Below are 23,519 nucleotides of genomic sequence, written 5' to 3'. Positions count from 1 at the left end.
ATTTTGCTAAAGAGTTTTCAAAGAACTTTGTTTTTGCCCACTCACGCTTTTGTTTTTGCGCCCCTCCAGGTTCTAGTGGTCTAGCAAGTTCGGTGGTTTATCCCAGAGGGCGTCCCGGCATTTCTGACAGACATTCACCATTGTAGGGTCACCTTCGGGTGTAAATATGTCGTATCTTTTCCTTTTGGACTGTTGTAGCTTTGCTCTGAATTGTGTCTCACATACACTAGTACTCTGTATGCTATTAGGTTTTTATTTATTCGTACTTTTATATTACTATCTTAATAGCTTCCGCACGCGCACATGGTTACGTCACCTTCGTGTGACGGCCAGCATGCCCTGATCTCGGTTGGGGTGTGTCAGCTTGGTATCAGAGCCTAGGTTTGGCAGTCCTGTGTCTTTGTGAGTATTCTAATAGTTGGTGTCTTCTGTCAGAATCATGCCGCCTCGTCGGGAACCACGTCGCTCAGATGAGCCTAGTTTCCCTGATCTTACTCAGTTGGGGGAAGTGATTGCTACAGCCCTTCAAACAGTGATGCGCCCTCCCCAGAGGACTCCTCTGGAGACTATGTATAACCTGAAGTTGGATAAGTTTAAAGGTAACGAGGGTCATGAAGGTGCAGAACGTTGGTTGGAACACATAGAGAAGACTTTCCGTGTGTTACATAACCAGGGGAACCTTCCTATGGAAAGGTGGGTTGAGACAACGTCATGGTTTCTGGAGATGGAGTCTGCAGCTTGGTGGGAGCAAGAACTTCGTATGTTGACTCCAGCTCAGAGGACCGATTGGAATGTTTTCAAGGACGTGTTTCAGAGGAGATTTGTACCCCCTGAGTATATCGACCGTAAGAAACAGGAATTTACTGAGTTGAAACAGCGAAAGATGACGGCTAACGAGTATTATCGTAAGTTCACTGATTTGTCTCGTTACTATCCTGATGTCGCTGGTAATCCGGCGGAGATGCTTCGTCGTTTTCGCTTGGGCACAAAGAAGAAATGGCGTTCTATGGTGACTACTACTCACTGTGAGTCCTACCAGGAGTTCTATGAGATATTGTTGAGGGTAGAGGACTCTGAGAATATGTCAAGTGATAGTGACGAAGAGAAAAACGGCAATCAGAAGAAAGACGACAAAGGAAAAGGTCAAACATCGCTTGGGCCTCGCCAAACTCAGAACTTTAAAAGGGGTGGTGCCAGTTCGAGTTCGTCTAGCGGTGGTTTCAGTGCCTCTGGACAAGGACGTGGAGGTAGGTTTTATGGAGGTGCTCGAGGCCAGAGACAAAGTGATGGTGGCCGAAACCGACTTCCATTTTGCCGTAGATGTAATAACCGACATTTCGGCGAATGTAGGCGCGGCAACGGTGTTTGTTTCACTTGTGGACAGATGGGACATATAGCTGTGAATTGTCCCCAGGGTCAGCAGCAGAAGCCGCAGCAGACCTTTATGCCGCCACCTGCACCGATTCGGCAAATCCAGGGTCCGAGTAATTATGGTCAAGCAGGTAGAGGTGGTGCCTATCACTATCAGGGTGATGCTGTTCCCTATGCCCCGGGACCGTATCAGTACCCCCAGGATCCGTATTCACAAGGTGGTTATCCCCCGTATCCCAGCAACTACATGCCGTATCCTCCAGCTCCAGTTGGTGGTTCTCAGTGGTACCAAGGAGGACAATATCAGCAGAGTGAGAATGCCACTAGTAGTGCAGGATCTTCGAGACAGATGGGTCAGCCCAGTCAGGGGCGTGGAGCTCAAGGTCGCGGTGTTCAAGCGAGCAGAGGTCGTGGAGGACGACAGCAGGGCCAGGGGCGTATTCACAATATTTCCCTGCAGGATGCTCAGAACAACCCGGACTTGATAATGGGTACGTTAAACATTCTTGGTTATTTTGCTAGAGTCTTAATTGATTGTGGAGCTACACATTCCGTTATTTCTCATACATTTGCTCAAGTAACGCAACCTCGCCCCACACCTCTAGGGTACGATTTAGAATTCGCTATGCCTAGAGGAGAGAGATGTGTCGTAGATTGTATGTACCCAGGATGTCCAGTGATAGTAGAGGGTGTTGTTATGCCCGCGGATCTTATCCCGTTAGATATTGTTGATTTTGATGTGATTTTGGGCACAAATTGGTTGCACTTCTATCGTGCTAACATTGATTGTTACGGGAAAGTAGTTACGTTTCACCGTCCTGGATTACCTGAGGTTACTTTTGTGGGTGAGCAGAGTGGGGTAAGACACGGCGTTATATCGGCTTTGCGAGCGAGGAAGATGTTGTCTAAAGGTTGTCAGGGGTATCTAGCTCATGTGGTGCTAGAGGAGACCGTTCCTAGCAGAATTGAGGACGTGAGAGTGGTTAGACACTTCCCTGATGTTTTTCCTGAGGATTTACCTGGTTTACCCCCGGATCGAGATGTGGAGTTCAATATTGAGTTGCTTCCAGGTACCAATCCTATTTCTTTAACTCCTTATCGTATGGCTCCTGCTGAGTTAAGGGAATTAAAAGTGCAGTTACAGGAATTAGTGGATAAGGGATTCATTCAGCCTAGTACTTCACCTTGGGGCGCTCCAGTGTTGTTTGTGAGAAAGAAAGATGGAACTTTGAGGCTGTGTATCGACTACAGACAATTGAATCGGGTGACGATTAAAAACCGTTATCCATTGCCTCGTATCGACGATTTGTTTGATCAGCTGAGAGGTGCTTGTGTATTTTCTAAGATAGACTTGAGGTCTGGGTACTATCAGCTGAAGATTAGTAGGAATGATGTTCCTAAGACGGCGTTCAGGACTCGTTACGGTCATTACGAGTTTTTGGTTATGCCATTTGGGTTAACGAATGCACCAGCAGCTTTTATGGATTTAATGAACCGGGTATTTCAGCCTTACCTGGATAGATTTGTTATTGTCTTCATTGACGATATTCTGGTGTATTCTAAGTCCAAAGCAGAGCATGTTCGACATCTTACTTTGGTGTTGAAGAGGTTGAGAGAACACCAATTGTATGCTAAGTTTACCAAGTGCCAGTTCTGGTTAGATCAAGTCGCGTTTTTGGGGCACATCATTTCTGCTCAAGGTATTCTTGTTGATCCTCAAAAGGTTGCAGCTGTGGAGAGTTGGGAGCAACCACGAACCGTCACTGAGGTGAGAAGTTTCATTGGTTTGGCGGGATATTATCGGAGATTCGTTAAGGATTTTTCGGTGATTGCCTTGCCACTGACGAGGTTAACAAGGAAAGATGTTAAGTTTGAGTGGAATGATAAGTGTGAGCAGAGTTTCCAGCAGTTGAAGCATTGTCTTACTAATGCACCTGTTTTGGCACTCCCGGACGATAGTGGTGATTTTGAGGTTTATAGTGATGCTTCCTTGAATGGTCTGGGATGTGTATTGATGCAGCATGGTAGGGTGATTGCTTATGCTTCGCGGCAGTTGAAACCCCATGAGATGAATTACCCTACACATGATTTGGAATTGGCTGCTATCATCTTTGCGTTGAAGTTGTGGAGACATTATCTTTACGGAGAGAAGTGTAGGATCTTCACAGATCACAAGAGTCTTCAGTATCTCTTCACCCAGAAGGAACTTAATCTTCGTCAACGGAGGTGGTTGGAGTTGCTCAGCGATTACGATTGCACGATTGACTATCACCCAGGTCGTGCGAACGTAGTGGCCGATGCACTTAGCAGGAAGTCACATGGTCGTATCAATGCGTTGTACGCTAATCGTATTCCTCTTTTGGTGGACTTGCGTGCTACGGGAGTAAGGTTAGAAGCAGAAGATCGAGAAGTGGCGTTACTTGCTAATTTTCAAGTTAGGCCAATCTTAGTTGATCGGGTGCTTGAAGCTCAGGTAGCTGATGAACAGACTCAAGAACTAATTCGAGCTCGAGATCAAGGAAGGAGGCGAGATCTCAGAGTTCGTGATTCTGATGGCATGTTGATGTTAGAGGGTAGAATGTTCGTGCCTAGTAATGTGGAGTTGAAGAAGGAAATTCTCGATGAAGCACATATCTCGGCTTATGCCATGCACCCAGGGGCAACTAAAATGTATCATACCATTCGACCATTTTACTATTGGCCGGGTATAAAAAGGGAGATAGCTGAGTATGTGAGCAGTTGTGCTGTTTGTCAGCAGGTTAAAGCAGAAAGAAAGAAGCCGTTTGGATTGTTGCAGCCGCTTCCCGTTCCAGAGTGGAAGTGGGAAAATATCACTATGGATTTTGTGTACAAGTTGCCGCGTACACATAATGGCTTTGATGGCATTTGGGTGATCGTTGATCGGCTCACTAAGTCGGCACATTTCATTCCAGTGAGAGAGAAGTACTCCTTGAGCCGGTTAGCAGAATTGTTTATCTCAAGGGTTGTAAAGTACCATGGTGTCCCTGTAAGTATTGTCTCGGATCGTGATCCACGATTCACATCGAAGTTTTGGGTAGCTTTTCAGGAAGCTTTGGGTACGAGACTACTTTACAGTACGGCGTATCATCCACAGACGGATGGACAGTCCGAGAGAACTATTCAGACTTTGGAAGATATGCTGCGAGCATCAGTGTTACAGTTCAGTGATGCTTGGCACCAGCGATTAGACTTGATGGAATTTGCCTACAACAACAGTTTCCATTCAAGCATTGGCATGGCGCCATTTGAAGCCTTGTATGGTAGATCTTGTCGCACTCCGTTGTGTTGGTCAGAGGTTGGCGAAAGAGTCTTGGTAGGTCCGGAGATTGTCGAGGAGACTACTCAAAATGTTCAGGTAATTAGATCTAACCTGAAAGCAGCTCAGGACAGGCAGAAAAGTTTAGCAGATCGACATGCTACGGACAGAACGTATAAGGTCGGAGATTGGGTATTTCTGAAGCTTTCACCGTGGAGAGGTGTTGTGCGGTTTGGAAAGAAAGGGAAGTTGAGTCCCAGGTACATTGGACCGTATACGGTCACAGAACGAGTTGGTGAGGTAGCTTACAGGTTGGAGTTGCCTCCGGAGTTAGCTAAAGTGCATAACGTTTTTCACGTGTCTATGCTCCGACACTATGTTGCCGATCCGTTGCATGTGATACCTCCTCAACCGTTAGAGATAAATCCAGATTTGACGTACGACGAGGAACCGTTAACGATCTTAGATTGGAAAGAGAAGGTTCTGAGGAACAAGACGGTAAATTTGGTGAAAGTCTTGTGGAGGAATCACTCGGTTGAAGAAGCGACATGGGAGACAGAAAATAGGATGAGGGATTTGTATCCTAGATTATTCTTTGACCGTTAGGGGTGTAATTAGTTATTTTGAATTTCGGGACGAAATTCTATTAAGGTGGGTAGGTTGTAACATCCCGTCCCAAATTTCATTTTAACGTACGTGTGAATTTACGATTATACCCCTAATTCGTTTTATCCCGTTAATGTGTGTTGTGTAGTGTGGTGGGACCACACACACTCATACACCCTCACTTTTCCCGGGATTCCCTCCCTCATTCCCTCACTCTTTGTCTCTCTGTCTCTGTCTCAGTCTCTCTCTCTCTCTCTCCCCCGAGTCCAACTTCTTCTTCTCCTTCTACAAACACACAGACAACACACACATATACTCAAATCTCCACCAATCGAGAAACCAAGACCACCATCGTACTCGTGAGGTTGTGAGGAGCACAACCATACCAATTCCAGGTAAGAATTCGAACGTTTTCACGTAGTTTCAACAATGGCCGAATTATTGCACTGTTCATGCAAACCTAAACTAGTGTGTTTTTGGAATTTCTAAGCTTGTAGATGTGTTTGTGAGGTCCCAAGGAGCTTGGGAGTGGTTCGTTGGGTGAATTTGGACGTTGGGATTGTCCTGTGCAAAGTTGGCCGAACTTGGATCGTTGTTGTAGGTGAGATTTCATGGTTTTTAGGCCTTAAAACTAGTCTAACGTTGTTCTACTAGTCCTAAGCTTCATTTTGGTATAAAGAACGTGAAAAATGGTTGAAAAACGAAGGAGAAAACAAGGTTTGAAAAATTCCCAGTTTTCCGGCGACGGCGGCGGCGCCGGCGACGGCGACTGGCCGGAGAAGAAAGGGGAATATTCCGTTAAGTTTAACGGAATATTCCTAACGGCAGTGACGGCGTCAGTTAGGGAATATTCCGTCAGGATAACGGAATATTCCTGACGGCGTCAGTTGACGCCGTCAGTGTGCAGTGCACGTGACTGCGCGTGGGGGGCGCGTAGGTCCGTGCGTGGTCAGGCGCGTGGGGGCGCGTGCGTGGTCCAAAAATTATTTTAAAAATATGGGTGTGATCCTGAGGTTGTGTAGATCACGTTGGTATATTCAATTGTCCAATTTGAGCAATGTATGAGAAGTTATTACGAGAAGTTGCTTAGGTGCTTTTAAATTAATGTTTTCGTAACTTTGTTGCGTATAGGTGATTCGTTTTCCGAGGACGAACGTTCACATTCGAGGCAGGGGGGCTACGACCCTTCTAATTATCAGTGAGTGGGCTTTTGTTTTCCGTATATACCTATATACAGTTATATTCCCAGAAATTAAATAGAAAAGGTTATTTGAGTTATGCCATGCACTATATTATTATCACTTACGCATCATCATATGCATTGGTAGTGGCATACATTCATATTTGTGTATTTGGTGCTGTGGACGCACAGGTAAGTGCCAGGTAAGTGGTATTCTTGTTGTTATGCAATTATAGTTTGAGATGTTTAGAGAGCTCATAATCTGCACCCCCGGTGTTAGTGCTCCCGCCCAGGGCCAGGGCACAGTCCTTCACGTGATGTTCACCAGCACCACACGCTCGCCTTGGATCCAAGTTAGGTGCAAGCCTTGTCGGACAGACTACATTAGGTGGTTCCGACTCGTAGGTGACCCGCGATTATTCGCACAGTCTTCACGTGATCGTAGCACTAGAGCGTATATATTACACCCAGTCCTGTCGGACAGACTACATTAGGTGGTTCCGACTCGTGTGCAGATTCAGATGTTGAGTTGAGATTAGAGCTCTATATGCAGCGGTACATGTCACGTTAGGTGACTCCCGGCTGCCAGATTATATGTTATTGATGTGATTTACGCTTGGGCATTTATATTTGATTATGAGATTCTGTTGTGGCATAATGTGAGCATGAATGGCATATCATGGAGCATGATTGACATATCTATACATACGTATATATGTTCATTTTCTGGGAAGTATACAGGTTTTACGGCGAGGGGTTAGAATGTATTTTGCTAAAGAGTTTTCAAAGAACTTTGTTTTTGCCCACTCACGCTTTTGTTTTTGCGCCCCTCCAGGTTCTAGTGGTCTAGCAAGTTCGGTGGTTTATCCCAGAGGGCGTCCCGGCATTTCTGACAGACATTCACCATTGTAGGGTCACCTTCGGGTGTAAATATGTCGTATCTTTTCCTTTTGGACTGTTGTAGCTTTGCTCTGAATTGTGTCTCACATACACTAGTACTCTGTATGCTATTAGGTTTTTATTTATTCGTACTTTTATATTACTATCTTAATAGCTTCCGCACGCGCACATGGTTACGTCACCTTCGTGTGACGGCCAGCATGCCCTGATCTCGGTTGGGGTGTGTCAAATATAGAGGCAAAAAGATAATACGATATTAAATTCATATGTGGTTGAGATATTTATAAATTTAATCATTAAAATGCATATGCTCAAGTATACATTCAAGTTACATCAATTCCCGAAGTTTGGTCAACAATAAAACTGCGTACTTATGAGTTCACCTACAAAACATGCAAATCGATATACTTTTTAACCATAGTTCTAAGTATTGTGAATTTTTGTCCACAATTTTTGTGGCATATAAAGGCTAAAAGATACTACGATATTAAATCCATATATGGTCGAAATATTTATCAATTTAATCATTAAAATGCATAAACTCAATTACACATTCAAGTTAGATCAATTCCTGAAGTTTTGCTCTACAATAAAAACTGCTTAGCTATGAGTTGGCCTATAAAACGTGTAAAGGCGATATAATTTTTAGCCACAGTTCAATGTAAAGTGAATTGTCGTCCTCAACTTTTGTATCTAATAAATATCCACGGTTAAAAAGATTTATTGATCTACCAAAAGTTATCATGGGCGTACCCATTTTTCTACCACATATTGGAGGCCCAAAATTCCAAGTTTTTTATCCACACCAAAATTCTAAATTTCTATGTTTACAAATCCAAACAAGAAAATTGGTTCATGCCAATATAAAAATTCTGATTTTTGTGTAAATTCTCAATTTATTTTCTCCTCCAAACATAATGTAACGGAAATATTTCAAATTTAGTGGATATTGGTAGCATTGGAAATATAACAATATTCCCCAACTCTAAGTTTCTAGCAGTATTCTTTTCAAACATTTTATTCTTTTGTTTTATTAGATTTTTAATCTTTCACAAAATGTGTATATACTTAGATTTCGTCTGGTTTAGTTAGCTTGATCAAGATAAACGCCATTTATATAATGGAGCGTCAGCAATGACGTTTGTATACTAATATATTTTCAAACTAAATTTAAAAATTAAATAATGTGTTATCAATAGGAAATAAACACGTTAATCAATACTTAGTAATAATTCAAGGGGTGTGCTATCCACACACACTATTTTACTTCTCACACACCCTTGATAATTTATATCCATTAATCTTTTTCAATTCATCCGATCTAACGGTTGAAAAATAAAAAAGTGTGTGAGAAGTAAAATGAGGTGTGTGGATATCACACCCCTAATTCAATCATCAACAACCACATCAATTGGTTAACAATTTTTGGTTTAAAAATTGGGTAACATTACCATGTGGCTATGAGTTAGAAAACTAGTTTCTAGCAAATTGGAGTTGGGAATACTTTTCAACTCAAGACTTTTGACTTCTGAGTCGATGAGTATGCTAGAGAGATTAAGTTTGCAAACTAAATGATGTGTCACCAATAAGAAATAAATACATTAATCAACACTTAAGTAATAATCCAATCATCAATTTCCATGTCATTTAATTTACAAAATTTAGTCTACTTATTTGCTCTCCATAACATCACCCCTGAGTCGATTATTAGTTCTCGGACGGATTTCTATATATAAAAGTAAGACGATAGAAGCAAACCAAATCAAGGAAATTGTGAGTTAATGATACAGAAATTGGAATTGAAGAACATGACAGAGAAGCTCCTTTTATTTTTCCTTTCATTTATTTGCTTGGCAAAAGCGAGTACCTTAACCCCATCCCCGCCCTCCAACATTCACAACAAAACTCAAAGTCCAAAACATTTTGTGTTGATACATGGAGCCTGTCATGGGGCATGGAGTTGGTATAAGGTGGCGACTCTTCTGAGGAACTCTGGTCACAATGTAACAGCTCTAGACTTGGGAGCATCCGGGATCAACCCGATTCAGGTACAACAACTCCCTTCGTTATCGGAATTCGTCGAGCCTTTGACAAAGGTCATGGTGTCTCTACCACCAAATGAAAAGGTTATCCTCGTGGGTCACAGCTTGGGTGGAGCCGTAATATCTATTTTCATGGAGAGATTTCCTGAGAAAGTTGCTGCTGCGATATTTGCCACAGCTGTCATGTATGGTCCTACTCTCAATTTCTCAACTGCATATGCAGAGGTAATGAAATTCATCTATCTATTCTATTAAGAGAAGAGGCCTTGTCAACTTTTGCCCCCTTTTTTCCTATTATGCCCTCACTTTTGATGCACAATGTTGATATAAGAAGGGTAAAATAGTAATTTTGTATCTTTTGAAGTATTTCCACTTTTTTTTCCTACTTTGCCCTTATTTTTTATACACAACATTTACATAAGGAGGGCAAAATAGTAATTTTGTATTAAAATATTTACATAAGATAAAAAATATACACCTACTAAGAGAAATTGTCCCACCATCATTTTTTCATACACGTAAGTGAAATCATGATATTTTTTGGATAGTTTGAATGAACTGAAGCAGTTGCGCTTAAGGAGAATGTGGGAGGAGGTGGGCGGTTGAAAAGGCTTTAATTTGTACCCTTTGACAAAATGACAATCATATCCCTATTTTTCCAATTTTACCCTCATTTTTTTTAAAAATGACAATCATATACCTATTTTTCCTATGACAAAACAATAATTATGTAATATTAAGAAAAAATATGCACTTATTAAGAGAAATTATTCACACACACAAAGTGTGTGCTCTCTGCTAGTTATATATAAAGAGAATGGAAAAGATGAATAGTGATTTGGTGTCACCACGCTTCAACAAAATATTTGGACAAAAATGCCCCCAAAACAAAAAAATTTCAAAGGCATTCCAAAATAATGCATCAAATAAAGTAGGGGCATTTTCATCATTTTAATAGTATTTTTTTAATAATTTACTTTTTGGTGCTTTTTTTTATTTATTTTTAATTAGTACCTCACAATATGTTAGCAATAATGTGATTCAATTTCTCTATTTTTAAACACGTTCAAACATCTTAAGAGACATGTAATTTCGGTTATAAAAAAAGGTTTTTTGCACACAGATAACAATGTGATTAAATAAGTTGTCGAATGATTCTTTGTTTTTTTTATAACAAACGATATTATCTACACTAAGGGGGAGGGGGTGGGCTTAGCCTGACAATGGGCTAGCAATAATGTGATTCAATCAGTTATTTATTAAATATTATTTTCTCTATTTTTAAACACGTTCAAAACATCTTAAGAGAATGCTGGTTATAAAAAAAGTCTTTCGCACACGGATAATAATGTGATTAAATTAATTGTCAAATGATTGTTTTTTTTTTTTTAAAATAAACGAATTATCTATATTAAGGTGGAGGGAGGTGGGCTTAGCCTCACAATAGGCTAGCAATAATATGATTCAATCAATTGTTTATTAAATATTATTTCTCTATTCTTAATGTAAATTCTATAGAGACCGATTTTAATATGTGAATTCAGTTGCTTTAATTGGTTTATGAGGTGTTTCTTCTCGTATGATCTAAAATTATTCATTTACTTCAAATATTTGACTTTCCTTTTGTCAATTTACGCATATATATACATTTAAAAAGTGTAAGTCGCGACTAACACGCCACGATTCAAAAAATGTTTTCTGCATGCGCATGAAGGCTAGTATATACTAAAAGTCTAAAAGTTCTGCTATCATTTCTCTAGTCATATTCACTTTATCTTGATATTGGAGAAACCACTCATACAATACTTTTTTAACTCGGAATATTTTGCTGGTTTGTGCCTCTTAACATTGTTATTTTTCATCTCATCCGATAAATATCATGTTGACCTTTTAATAGTGTTTGATAGTGTTGATTGGTTGGTAGAGATCAACTAATATTTTTGTTGAACCCATTGTTTGCAAATCTTTTAACTAGAAGAGATATGCTCATTTTTATACTCGCACAATGCTCCCTTTATCTCATCAATCAATGTATTTTTTTTTTTTTTATTCCTTTCAAATCAGATGTCATAGATGGATAAGTTACGATACTTGTAATGATTAGGAGTCTAAGAGATTACTTATATATAAAGAGATTATGTTGCATATAAAACATTGAAGTACTTTATCTTCTAGGAAATTAATTTTTTAAAACAGTTGATCGTCTTGTTCCTAAATCACCTTAAAAGTTTTAAAACCCTAAAATATACATGCATCTTTGTTTTTTGTAAGATACTTTACAAATTAAAAAATATTCATATATCGACAAATAAATAAATTATTTATTTATCGATACAATAATGACCTCTTTAAAATAATAAGTTACTTAGTACTACGGTCTAACGGTATTCCTTTTCACTTGTAAGTGAGAGGTTTTAGGTTCGATTCTTGCCAAAGACGGATTTGAACCAAATTATTGCTAGCCCATTATGAGGCTAAATACACCCTCTTCCCTTTAATATAGATAATACCACTTGTTAAAAAAAATAATAATAAATTCTTTTGGTCCCAACATGTCTCTTTATCAAAAAAAAATCAAAAATCAAAAATAAAAAAAAATAAAAATTGAACAAAATTAAAAAATTCTTCATACATTAATAAATATTCATATATCAATAAATTATAAATTATTTACTTATCGATATAATAATACTTCTCTAAAGTAATAATTTTTCTTGATCGCAACATTTTCATTTATAGAGGTTTTACTGTATGCCCAATTTATTGGTCATATGTCGTACTAACCTTATTTTGATGAATGAATGTGGCATATTTAAAATATTTGTCACAAGTAACAATTTAACATGATCTCTTGTTCATTGTTTTCTGAATCCTACTTAAGGATAAGTAACTAAAAAATAATTTTCTTAAAAAATGTATAGGTTACCAAAGGAAGGCAATTTATGGACAGTCAATACAGATATGACAACGGGACCAACAACCCTGCAACCTCCCTTCTCCTTGGGCCTAAGGACATGGCGACAATCTTGTACCAGCTCTCCCCACCACAGGTAAGTCTTGAAGTGTGTCTATTGAAATATATAGGAACCCTATCGTGTTCTCTTATAACACATTGGAAACATAAGGTGTATTGTAAGAGTAGAGCGCTAATTGTTTCAAAAAATAAGTTCGGGCTTTCGAGTATTGGTTAGCTAACTTTTTTTTGTTTTATGTTTGTCATGGACAGGATTTAAATCTAGCGTTATCGTTGGTAAGATTTTTTCCTTTATATAATTATGATGTAATAAAACTCACGAAAGAGAGGTATGGATCAGTTCGTAGAGTATTCATCGTGGCCAACCAAGACCTTGCGATTGCGTTGGATGAGCAAAATTACATGATCAAGAAGAATCCCCCAAATGAAGTGAAAGTGATAAACGGTTCTGATCACATGGTCATGTTCTCTAAACCAGTGGAGCTGTTCTGCCACCTCCAAAGTATTGCTGAGAAGCATTCATAAAGACATGGACGGACATGATTAATTCAGGCATACTAGGTAGCCTGCGTTGCATGCACCATAGTACAAAATGTAAATGAATAAATGAGATTGCTTTAAGTACTAATAATTACGTGTCCATGAACTTTAGTTCAAGAGGCATGACGCACTACTATAAACATGGTCACTGCGTTTAGCTTGGCTTGTGGTCGCTTCTCATTTTTCAAAGTTATGTTTTCTTTTTTAAAATAAACGATATTATCTATACTAAGGGGTTAAGAGAGTGGGCTAAGCCTTATAATGGGTCAACAATAATGTGGTTCAAGTTAGCATACGACGAGGGTTGAACCAAAGATCTCTCACTTACAAGGAAAGAGGAATCACTATACCGTAGTACAAAGTGACTTCAAAGTTATGTTTTTAGTTTCTATTTATTGGGTTGCCTAGCAGCTACCCCTACTATTAACCATGGGAAATTTGGAAAATAACTTAATTTTGGACCTCATATAGAATTACAGCCACCATTTTAATTTTATAATAATTATAACCAAAATTTGATGTAAAAGTACTCATAAATTCTTAATGTCATGTTATGCATATATTCAAGATTTCATACCATGTTTGTAACTTTGTATTGGCAATCACAGGTATGATTGGCCATTACAGTCATGCATGGAAACCGTGGTGGCTGCCTTACAGTCTTAAGTTCAACATGCTTGGAAACTCATCTAAACCGATTGGAACAAGTGCCCCAGCTATACGAAATCTTTACTATTCGTTTGATGTTGGGTCGGTAAATTTTGTGTACATTCCAACTGAGACCAATTTTGTTGAAGGAAGCAAGCAATTGGAAGTTTTAAAGCGGGATTTAGAAGTGGTGGATAGGAGGAAGATACCATGTCTGGTGGTGCCAAGACATAGGCCGATGTACACGTACTAGAAGTAACGAGAGAGGTGATTCTCCAGAGGGCGAAAATGCTGGAGCATTTGGAGTTTGAAGATCTTGATGTTTATCAGTCAGGAACGTTGTCAACAACAAATATATTGCTTGCGCAACAACCTCAAATTGAGGGCACCATGTTGTTGAGTATTTTGATAGTGGTTTTGTAAGTTCGTGATATGTATGATTGCTAAGGTACAAATATAGTGGTCTTTATCCTTCTTTTGCTACTCATATTGGTGGCACAATCTTCCTAGATACTGTTGAGAAATTGAGCCTTGTGGATGCATTTTATTTTGTTTATTCTACCATCACAACCCTGGGTTATGGAGATAAGAGCTTTTCGACTCAAGCATGCGGTGTTTTTGTAGTGTTTTGGATATTGAAAGGTACCATTTGTTTAGCTCAGTTTTTCCTCTACATTGCCGGGCTAAACGCCCAGAGCAGACAACAGGCGTAAGTACAGTTGATTCTCACTCGTAGGATGATCATTGTAGATTTGGAGGCAGCTGATCCTGATGACAAGAGGTGTGATGCTCATATGAGGGCGAAGATTAATGCTGGAGCACTTGGAGCCTCTGTTTGTGAAGAACAATGTAATGTCCACAGATACGAGAGGTTGTGTCAATTGGAAAACTATACTTGTGCGAGTGTGGGACCTATTCATGTAATGGAAACCTAGACCGAATCATCCAACCGATCTAAGTGTGTTAAGTGTGTTTTAATTGTCGTGAGAAACCCTAAAATTAAGGGTATATTAGTAATTTTAAATCAAGTTTTGGTTATAATTCATAAAATTAAATTAATGACTATAATTTTATATGGGACCTAAAATTTGATTATTTTTTCAAATTTCCCATTAACTATCTACCTTATCTTTGTAAGATATCTCTTTCCATTTAACTAGCTCTATATGATCTAGACAGTCAATTAGTTAATTTAAAAAAAAAAAAAAACTAATATAAGAAAGTGTTTCATACTTCCAAAATTAACTATTGGGCTTTTAGTCCCGTTGAGTTAATTAATCCACAAGTAACGATGTCAAACACGTTTCGTTGCCCATAATTGAGTGAATCCCATAATTGAGTGAATCCCTTGATTTGTCTAGCATCAACTGGTATCAGAGCGGGTTTTTAAATTCATCTTCAAAATCTTGGTGGGCACATCGTCTTCGTTGGTTGTCATTGATTAGGTGTCTATCTCTTTTGACCAGACAATATTATATATATATATATATATATAATTGTTATTAGCACTCCAAAAATCTCATTCTACATTCCTCACAAGTGTAATGTTCTTTCTAATTATAGAAAGTTTAGAGTGTCAAATGAGATTTTTGTAGTTTCCAATGTAATAAACAATGCATTAAACAAAATTTTGTGTGAATAGATATTTGCAAAACACTACAGCGCTTCATGTTACTGCGGAAACAAAATCGTGTGTAGTTGTAGGATAAATTGGAGTTCATTATCTTGTGGCTTTTTAATCAAAATATTTTTGAGATTGGCATAACTCTTCACTTTGGTACTTGAGATTTAAAACCAATAGAAGTGATCTCTGAGTTTGTCAACCATCAATCATTTTGGTCATTCCGTGTTAAATCTCCACTAAACAAAGATAAAATGACAAAAATACCCTCTACTTTATCAAATCATTTTGGCCAATTGTTTGTTAAATTGAGTCATTTTTGTCATTTTGGTCAATATTTAACAAAAAATTTCACGAAATGACAAAAATGATTTATGGTTGACAAACTTAGAAACCACTTCTATCGATTTTAAATCTCATGCCAATCTTATAGACTATTTTGACTAAAAATCCTTATTTTAAGCCTTATATTGTTGGAAGGCACTTCCAATCTAGTTTTCAATTCTTCAAGCCGTTCATGTTGTTTTGGAAACATAATATAATACTAATTGTATATGGTTTTCACAATTTTTCATTCCGCTGCGAAGTGTCCGTACTACCATTATATGTTTGTAAATATTCGTAGACATTGTTGTAATTTCAACTCGTTAAATAATAACATTCTAGAAGGCTTTTCGTAATTTGAACACTTTTTCCCCTCAATAACAACAAGGGAAATTTTATTTAAACTCATATAACCTCTTTCTACACCCAACTTAAATTTTAAATATAAAATGTCACTATAATTTTATTGCATAATTACTATCAAGTACAAGATATGACTAGCAATAAAATCAAGGTTTATTAATAAATGCACACCCATAATCAAACCCTAACGACAGCACCAAGTACAAATCATGTCATTAAAAAATGACCAGGAATACAGTTTTTATGTTTATATGTACATGCTTCTTTTTCTTACACCAAAAATGACAATATCCAATGCAAATAAACAAGAAGTTTTCTCACCAAATAAAGCTGCTCTCAACTTCCTTCGAGTTGATTCTCATGTATTTTTGTTACTTCTGAGTTTTTTGATTTCAAATAGGTACAATTTGCTTAACTTAGTGGATCAATTCAACCGTCGAGGTATTATATCATTCAATCTTTCTAGGGTACAGACTTCTTGGTCTCCTAAAATGTTCACCATACATATTCTCTTGTACTCTCATAGTTTTAGTCTGAGAAGAACTCGTGATTCAAGACCAGAATGTTAGAAATGTTGCTTCTCTCCTTCCTCCTATTGTTTTGACTCATGGTACTGTAGATTACTTCATACCATTGCCATCAGATGTCAATTATATGTTTCCCCATAAATGAATTGTTTGATTGCCTGCAATTATTTCTTAATGGAAATAGTGAAAATCTATATAGTTGGCGCAAAGCAACCTGGAATTTACTGAGGCCAACCTTGTAAAGGGTGATGGAAACTCTATCAAGCAACTGTTGGAAGGAGATAACATCTGAGAAGAGAATGCTTTGAGATTTTTTTCAAACATTATATTCTTTGGTTTTATTATATTTTTAATCTTTCACAAAATGTATATATCCTTAGATTTCGTCTAGTTTAGTTACCTTGATCAAGATAAACGCCATTTATATAATGGAGCGGCAGCAGTGACGTTTGTATACTAATATATTTTCAAACTAAATTTACAAATTAAATAATGTGTCATCAATAGGAAATAAACACGTTAATCAATACTTAGTAATAATTCAATAATCAACAACCACATCAATTGGTTTACAAATTTTGGTTTAAAAATTTGGTAACATTACCATGTGGCTATGAGTTAGAAAACTAGTTTCTAGCAAATTGGAGTTGGGAGTACTTTTCAACTCAAGACTTTTGACTTTTGAGTCGATGAGTATGCTAAAGAGACTAAATTTGCAACTAAATGATATGTCACCAACAAGAAATAAAAACATTAATCAACACTTAAGTAATAATCCAATCATTAACTTCCATATCATTTAGTTTATAAAATTTAGTCTACTTATTTGCTCTTCATAGCATTACCCATGAGTCGATTATTAGTTCTTAGACGGATTTCTATATATAAAAGTTAGAAGATAGAAGCAAACCAAAACAAGGAAATTGTGAGTTAATGATACAGAAATTGGAATTGAGGAACATGACAGAGAAGCTCCTTTTATTTTTCCTTTCATTAATTTATTTGCTTGGCAAAAGCGAGTACCTCAACCCCGTCCCCGCCCTCCAACATTCACAACAAAACTCAAAGTCCAAAACATTTTGTGTTGATACATGGAGCCTGTCATGGGGCATGGAGTTGGTATACGGTGGCGACTCTTCTGAGGAACTCAGGTCACAATGTAACATCTCTAGACTTGGAAGCATCCGGGATCAACCCGATTCAGGTACAACAACTCCCTTCGTTATCGGAATTTGTCGAGCCTTTGACAAAGGTCATGGTGTCTCTACCACCAAATGAAAAGGTTATCCTCGTGGATCACAGCTTGGGTGGGGCCGTAATATCTATTTTCATGGAGAGATTTCTTGAGAAAGTTGCTGCTGCGGTATTTGTCACGGCTGTCATGTATGGTCCTACTCTCAATTTCTCAACTGCATATGCAGAGGTAATGAAATTCATCTATTATATATAAAAAGAATGGAAAAGGTGAATAGTGATTTGGTGTCACCATGCTTCAACAAAAATATTTGGACAAAAATGCCCCAAAAAAAAAAAACTTCAAAGGCATCCCAAAATAATGCATCAAATAAAGCAGGGGCATTTTCATCATTTTAATAGTATTTTTTTAATAATTTACTTTTTGGTGCTTTTTTAAATTAGTACCTCACAATAGGTTAGGAATAATGTGATTCAATTTCTCTATTTTTAAACACGTTCAAAACATCTTAAGAGACGTATAATTCCGATTATAAAAAAAGTTTTTCGCACGCGGATAACAATGTGATTAAATAAGTTGTCAAATGATTGTTTTTTTTTTTTTAACAAACAATATTATCTACACTAAGGGGAAGGGGGTAGGCTTAGCCTCACAATGGGCTAGCAATAATGTGATTCAATCAGTTATTTATTAAATATTATTTTCTCTATTTTTCAATACGTTCAAAACATTTTAAGAGATGTGTAATGCTGGTTATAAAAAAAGTCTTTCGCACATAGATAATAATGTGATTAAATTAATTGTCAAATGATTGTTTTTTTTTTATTTTAATTTTAAATAAACAATATTATCTACACTAAGGTGGAGGGAGGTGGGCTTAGCCTCACAATAGGCTAACAATAATATGATTCAATCAATTATTTATTAAATATTATTTTCTCTATTCTTAATGTAAATTATATAGAAACCGATTTTATTATGTGAATTCAGCTGTTTTAATTGGTTTATTAGGGGTTTCTTCAAGCATGATCTAAAACTATTCATTTACTTCAAATATTTGACTTTCCTTTAGTCAATTTCGCATATAAATACATTTAAAACGTGTAAATCGCGAGTAGTGCGCCGTGATTCAAAAAAATGTCTTCTGCATGCGCGTGTACGCTCGTGCATGAAGGCTAGTATATACTAAAAGTCTAAAAGTTCTGCTATCATTTCTCTAGTCATATTCACTTTATCTTGATATTGGAGAAACCACTCATACTTTTTCAAACTCGGAATACTTTGCTGGTTTGAACCTCTTAACATTGTTTTCTTTCATCTCATCCGACAAATATCATGTTGAACTTTTAAGATTGTTTGATACTATTGATTGGTTAGCAGTGATCAACTAATATTTTTGTCGAACCCATTGTTTGCAAATCTTTTAACTAGAAGAGATATGCTCAATTTTATACTTGCAAAATGCTCCCGTTGTCTCATCAGTCAATTTAGAATTTTTTTATTCCTTATAAATGAGATGTCATGTAGATGGGAAGAGGATTCTATCCTGAGCACAGGATGGGGATCCTTCTGACCACGAAATCCGGGCCGTTCAATTTTAATCTAACGGTTACAATTATTATAACTTTTAGAGGACCCCCTATTTGGAACTGTTGGATTAATTTGGAACGGCCCGGATTTCGTGGTCAGGAGGATCCTCATCCTGAGCTCAGGAGAGGATCCTCTTCCATGTAGATGAACGAGTTAAGTACTTTATCTTCGAGGAAATTAAATTTTTTTTTTTGGTTTTTCTGGGTGTGTACAAACAATATTATGTACACTAAGGCCATCTCCAACCGAAGGCTCGTTTTAGCCCTCTAACCCTTCAAGAAATTAATATTTTAATGAACAGTGCATGATCATATTTCTTATCATCTCCAACCGATGGCCAAAGGGCCATAGGGGTCGTTTTAGCCCTATCACAAAAAACATCTCCAACCGAGGGCCAAACATAATTTATTATTTAAATTTAAAAACTACAACAACTTAAATAAAATGTAATATAATTAAATATTTAAAATAAATTGTGAAAACACTTACTTCGTCGTAGTAATTGGCTCCGCTTTCATGTCTACTTAATTGTGGCGGTTAATAGTTGTATGTTAAATTAATTTTTTAATTTAAGTGTCCAATTACTAGTACAACTTAGTTTGGGATAGTTACATGTATAAATGCACATTTATCTTCTCTAATAGGAAACTTATATTTGGGGCACCCATTATATTTGTCCCATATCAAGAGAGACTTGAGCAAGCAAAACCTTGCATGTATGGCACCCATTATATTTGTCCCACATCGATTGTGGGAGAGTTTTGAGCAATCAAGGGAGAGGTTTGAGCAATTAAACATGCTTATAAAATCAACATCCCTACATAGATCCAATCACCTTTATGGGCTTTAATTAAAAATTCTTTTTAAATTTTTGGCCCATAAAAATAAAATAAAAAATAACGGCTAGTTGACGTCAACTAGCCATTGAGATTCAAATTTTCTAGCCGAGGCCGACTAGCTCACTTATTTGGGCATCCCGGTTGGCCCTTTGGCCGTTTTTTGTCCAGTGGGGTCCACGTGCCATTTGGCTTGGTCTTCGGTTGGAGACGGTTTTAGGGCCATTTTCGGCCTTCTGGCTCACTGGACCCTTCGGTCGGAGATGACCTAAAGTGGATGAGGTATGTTTAGCCTCACAATGAGCTAGCAATAATGTAGTTCAAATTTGCCTTTGGCGAATATCGAACTTAAGACCTCTCACTTGCAAGTGAAAGAGAATACTATTGAATCGTAGTACTAAGTGACGATCATCTTGTTCTTAAATTATCTTAATATCACCAAAAAAAACAAAAAAAAAAAAAAAAACAAAACAGAGAAATTTTTTATTCATTAATAAATACTCTAAAATAATAATTTTTCTCAGTGCCAACATTCTCATTTATAGAGGTTTTACTGTATACCTAATTTATTGATCATATGTTGTACAAACCTCATTCTGGTGAATAAGGAAATGTGATGAATGAATATGACTTTTTTTTTAATTTTTTTTTTTTTTAAATATCTGTCACAACACTTTAACATGATCTCTTGTTCATTGCATTTGGAATCCTACTTAAGGGAAATTAACTAAAAAATAATTTTCTTAAAAATGCATATAGGTTACCAAAGGATTTGACATTATGGACTCTCAATACAAATATGACAACGGACCAACAACCCTGCAACCTCCTTTCTTTTTGGGCCTAAGGTCATGGCGACAAGTTTGTACCAGCTCTTATCACCACATGCAAGTCTTGAAGTGTGTCTATTGCAGTATATAAGAACCCTATCGTGTTCTCTTTAACACACACTAGAAATATAAGATGTCGTGTAAGAGTATAGCGCTAATAGTTTCAAAAAATAAGTTCGGGCTTTCCAATATTGGTTAGCTAAACTTTTCCTTGTTTTATGTTTGTAATGGACAGGATTTAAATCTAGTACTATCATTGGTGAGAACTTTTCCTTTATATAATTATGATGTAATAAAACTCACTAAGGAGAAGTATGGATTAGTTCCTAGAGTATTCATCGTGGCCGACCAAAACCATGCGATAGTGTTGGATGCGCAAAATTACATGATCAAGAACAATCTCCCAAATAAAGTGAACTACTAATTTAGTCTCTGAATTATCACTTGAGTGAAAATTAGGTCTCTAAAATATTTTTACAGAAAAATTAGTCATTGAATTATAAAAATATACTAATTACATCCCTAATATTAGATTCGAAGATACTATATTCAATTGTCCGTCAATTTAAGTCACGTTACTTGGATGTAATACACATTGGAGGGTAGATTGGTAATTTTACATAAATAAATAGTGTATGGAGTTAACTTTGGAGGGTAAATTAGACGTTAGAATGGCAACATATATGAAATGTCGAGGGCTTATTGGCAAGAAAATGACGGTATTACACTCTATAGTATGTCAAATGACTTAAGTTGACGAAAAATTGGATAAAATAGCTTTGAATATAATAGTAGGGATGAAATTAACAATTTTTAATGAATTTAGGGAGTTATTTAATAAATATAAAAATTCAAAGACCTAATTTTCACTGAGATGATAATTCAGAAATTAAACCGGCACTTCACCCAAATGTAAATGAATAAATGAGATTCATGTACCAAGAATTACGTGTCCAGGAACTTTTGTTCAAGAGGCATGACGCACTATATGTAAATCTCATATCAATTCTTTATGTGCACAAGAACAGTAATTATTAAGATATTATACGTTGATGCAGTGCATGCACGAACATAAATATGATCCCTGCGTTTAGCTTGGCTTGTGGTGGCTTCTCATCTTTCAAAGTATGTTTTTTTTTTTTTTTTTTTTTTGTCACTAATAGGAAAAACTACTTACGCAAAAGAACTTAAAACTACGAAGCTCTAGATAACTTTGCATGACGAAACAAACATTTCATCGCGCCAAATGTTCACAGAAAAAAGAACCAAAAAATTTGCGGGGCAAAGCATTTCGTCGTGCAATAGTTGTTTGCCTGACAACGTAATCTATTCGTCGCACAAACTCTAAACAAAATTTGCAGCAAAATGAGGGTTTGGCGCCATTTTTTGCACGTCAAACAAAATTTTTGCGTGACAAATAACCTTCAGATTTCGTCACGTGAAGTTTCAGAAAGTTATATGAGACAATAATGGTAGAAAGTTAAAAGGCCATGAAGATGAAACTTTAAGAGACGAAAGGCTTTGTCGCACATGGGTTTTCCCAGTTCAAAATGCATCCTTCTCACCTCATTTTATCTCTTCCTTATCTCCTTCCCAATTCCCAATGTTTTTTTTTCTCCTCCAAAATCCAAAACTTCCTTCTGCCCCATATCTCATATCTTCTTTCCTTTTTCCTAGCTACCTACTATCACCGTCGATAATCGAAGATATCGACAATAAGTCTTCATTTCTCCGAATTATTTTTTGGGTTATTAAAATTACTTTTTGAATGTTTAATCGTGTCTAAAATTTTGTGGGCTTGCGAATTTATGGAAATTATAATTTTGTAGATATTGCGTTTGGTAATTTCATCAGATTTCGCTGATGCTCCAACTGTTTGTCCAGATGGTCAGGCATCTGATAGTGCAACAGACAGGTAATATCTAATTTGTATGAATTTTGAGGGTTTTTATTTTTTTATTTTTTTTATTTGTTGTTGCAAAGTTTTATTGCATAATTAAAATAAAAGTTTATTATTTTGCTTAGTTTGTTTTTGTAAATCTTGGTTGGACGTGGACAATATGTATATCCAAGTTTGTAGGTTATGGAAAATTCTTAATTTTTAGGGGTGGTTATGCCGATTTTTTAGTAGAATTTTATGATTGGTTTTGAACATTTTTGTTTTTTCGTAGGGAAGAAAAAAAATGTCTTGCAATGTTAGACATCTGATGAATGATCACCAGATGAGCATGCCAAGCTTGTGCATGACAAAGAGGGAGGCGCATGCCAAGCTTGTGCATGACAAAGAGGCGTTAGTGCGGAACAATTGTCAATGGAGTGACCATCTAGGAAAAAAAATGCTTGAGGAGATGAAGAAGTCATTGTGAAATGAGATTGATTAATCACTAATGTGGCCATATAGATTAATGAGATTGATTAATCACGTCACTGTAGCCATATAGATTAACGTTTCTTTTCAAGTTTGTAAATATCATGAAAGTATTACATGATGCTCAAAATAGGGTATTGCTTGGCACTATGATATTACCAAAGATGTTTTATTATACATACCAATACTCATACTTTGACCATGAGATCGTTCATCTTACGCCTCATATATTAAGAGGTTCATTTGAAGTTTGCAAATGTTACGACGTCACTATTAGATGATGTTCGAATTGCATAAGTGATATAATGTGATTGACATTTGGAAAAG

The 23,519-nt window shown here is 36.9% G+C and overlaps 2 protein-coding genes and 1 pseudogene across 2 annotated transcripts; all 3 read left to right on the top strand.

Moving 5' to 3' along the window:
- The first annotated feature begins 427 nt into the window (after positions 1 to 427).
- On the top strand, positions 428 to 6,456 carry LOC148698693 (uncharacterized). The gene is made up of 2 exons (XM_088677559.1): positions 428 to 1,862; positions 6,386 to 6,456. Exons 1-2 carry the CDS (start codon positions 440 to 442, stop codon positions 6,454 to 6,456), a joined length of 1,494 nt encoding a protein of 497 aa, XP_088533685.1. The 5' UTR covers positions 428 to 439.
- Positions 6,457 to 9,090: 2,634 nt separating this feature from the next.
- On the top strand, positions 9,091 to 13,058 carry LOC137749032 (methyl jasmonate esterase 1-like). The gene is made up of 3 exons (XM_068489215.2): positions 9,091 to 9,601; positions 12,298 to 12,426; positions 12,603 to 13,058. The coding sequence occupies exons 1-3, from the start codon at positions 9,116 to 9,118 to the stop codon at positions 12,873 to 12,875; spliced, it is 888 nt and encodes a 295-aa protein (XP_068345316.2). The 5' UTR covers positions 9,091 to 9,115; the 3' UTR covers positions 12,876 to 13,058.
- A 442-nt stretch (positions 13,059 to 13,500) lies between these two features.
- On the top strand, positions 13,501 to 22,743 carry LOC148698692 (methylesterase 1-like; annotated as a pseudogene).
- The last annotated feature ends 776 nt before the right edge of the window (positions 22,744 to 23,519 follow it).

The sequence above is a fragment of the Pyrus communis genome, chromosome 2 (assembly GCF_041283825.1).
Source record: "Pyrus communis isolate YQ-2024b chromosome 2, ASM4128382v1, whole genome shotgun sequence".
Taxonomy (NCBI): Eukaryota; Viridiplantae; Streptophyta; class Magnoliopsida; order Rosales; family Rosaceae; genus Pyrus; species Pyrus communis.
Note: the sequence above shows the minus strand (reverse complement) of the source record. Positions and strands in the feature narration are given on the sequence as shown.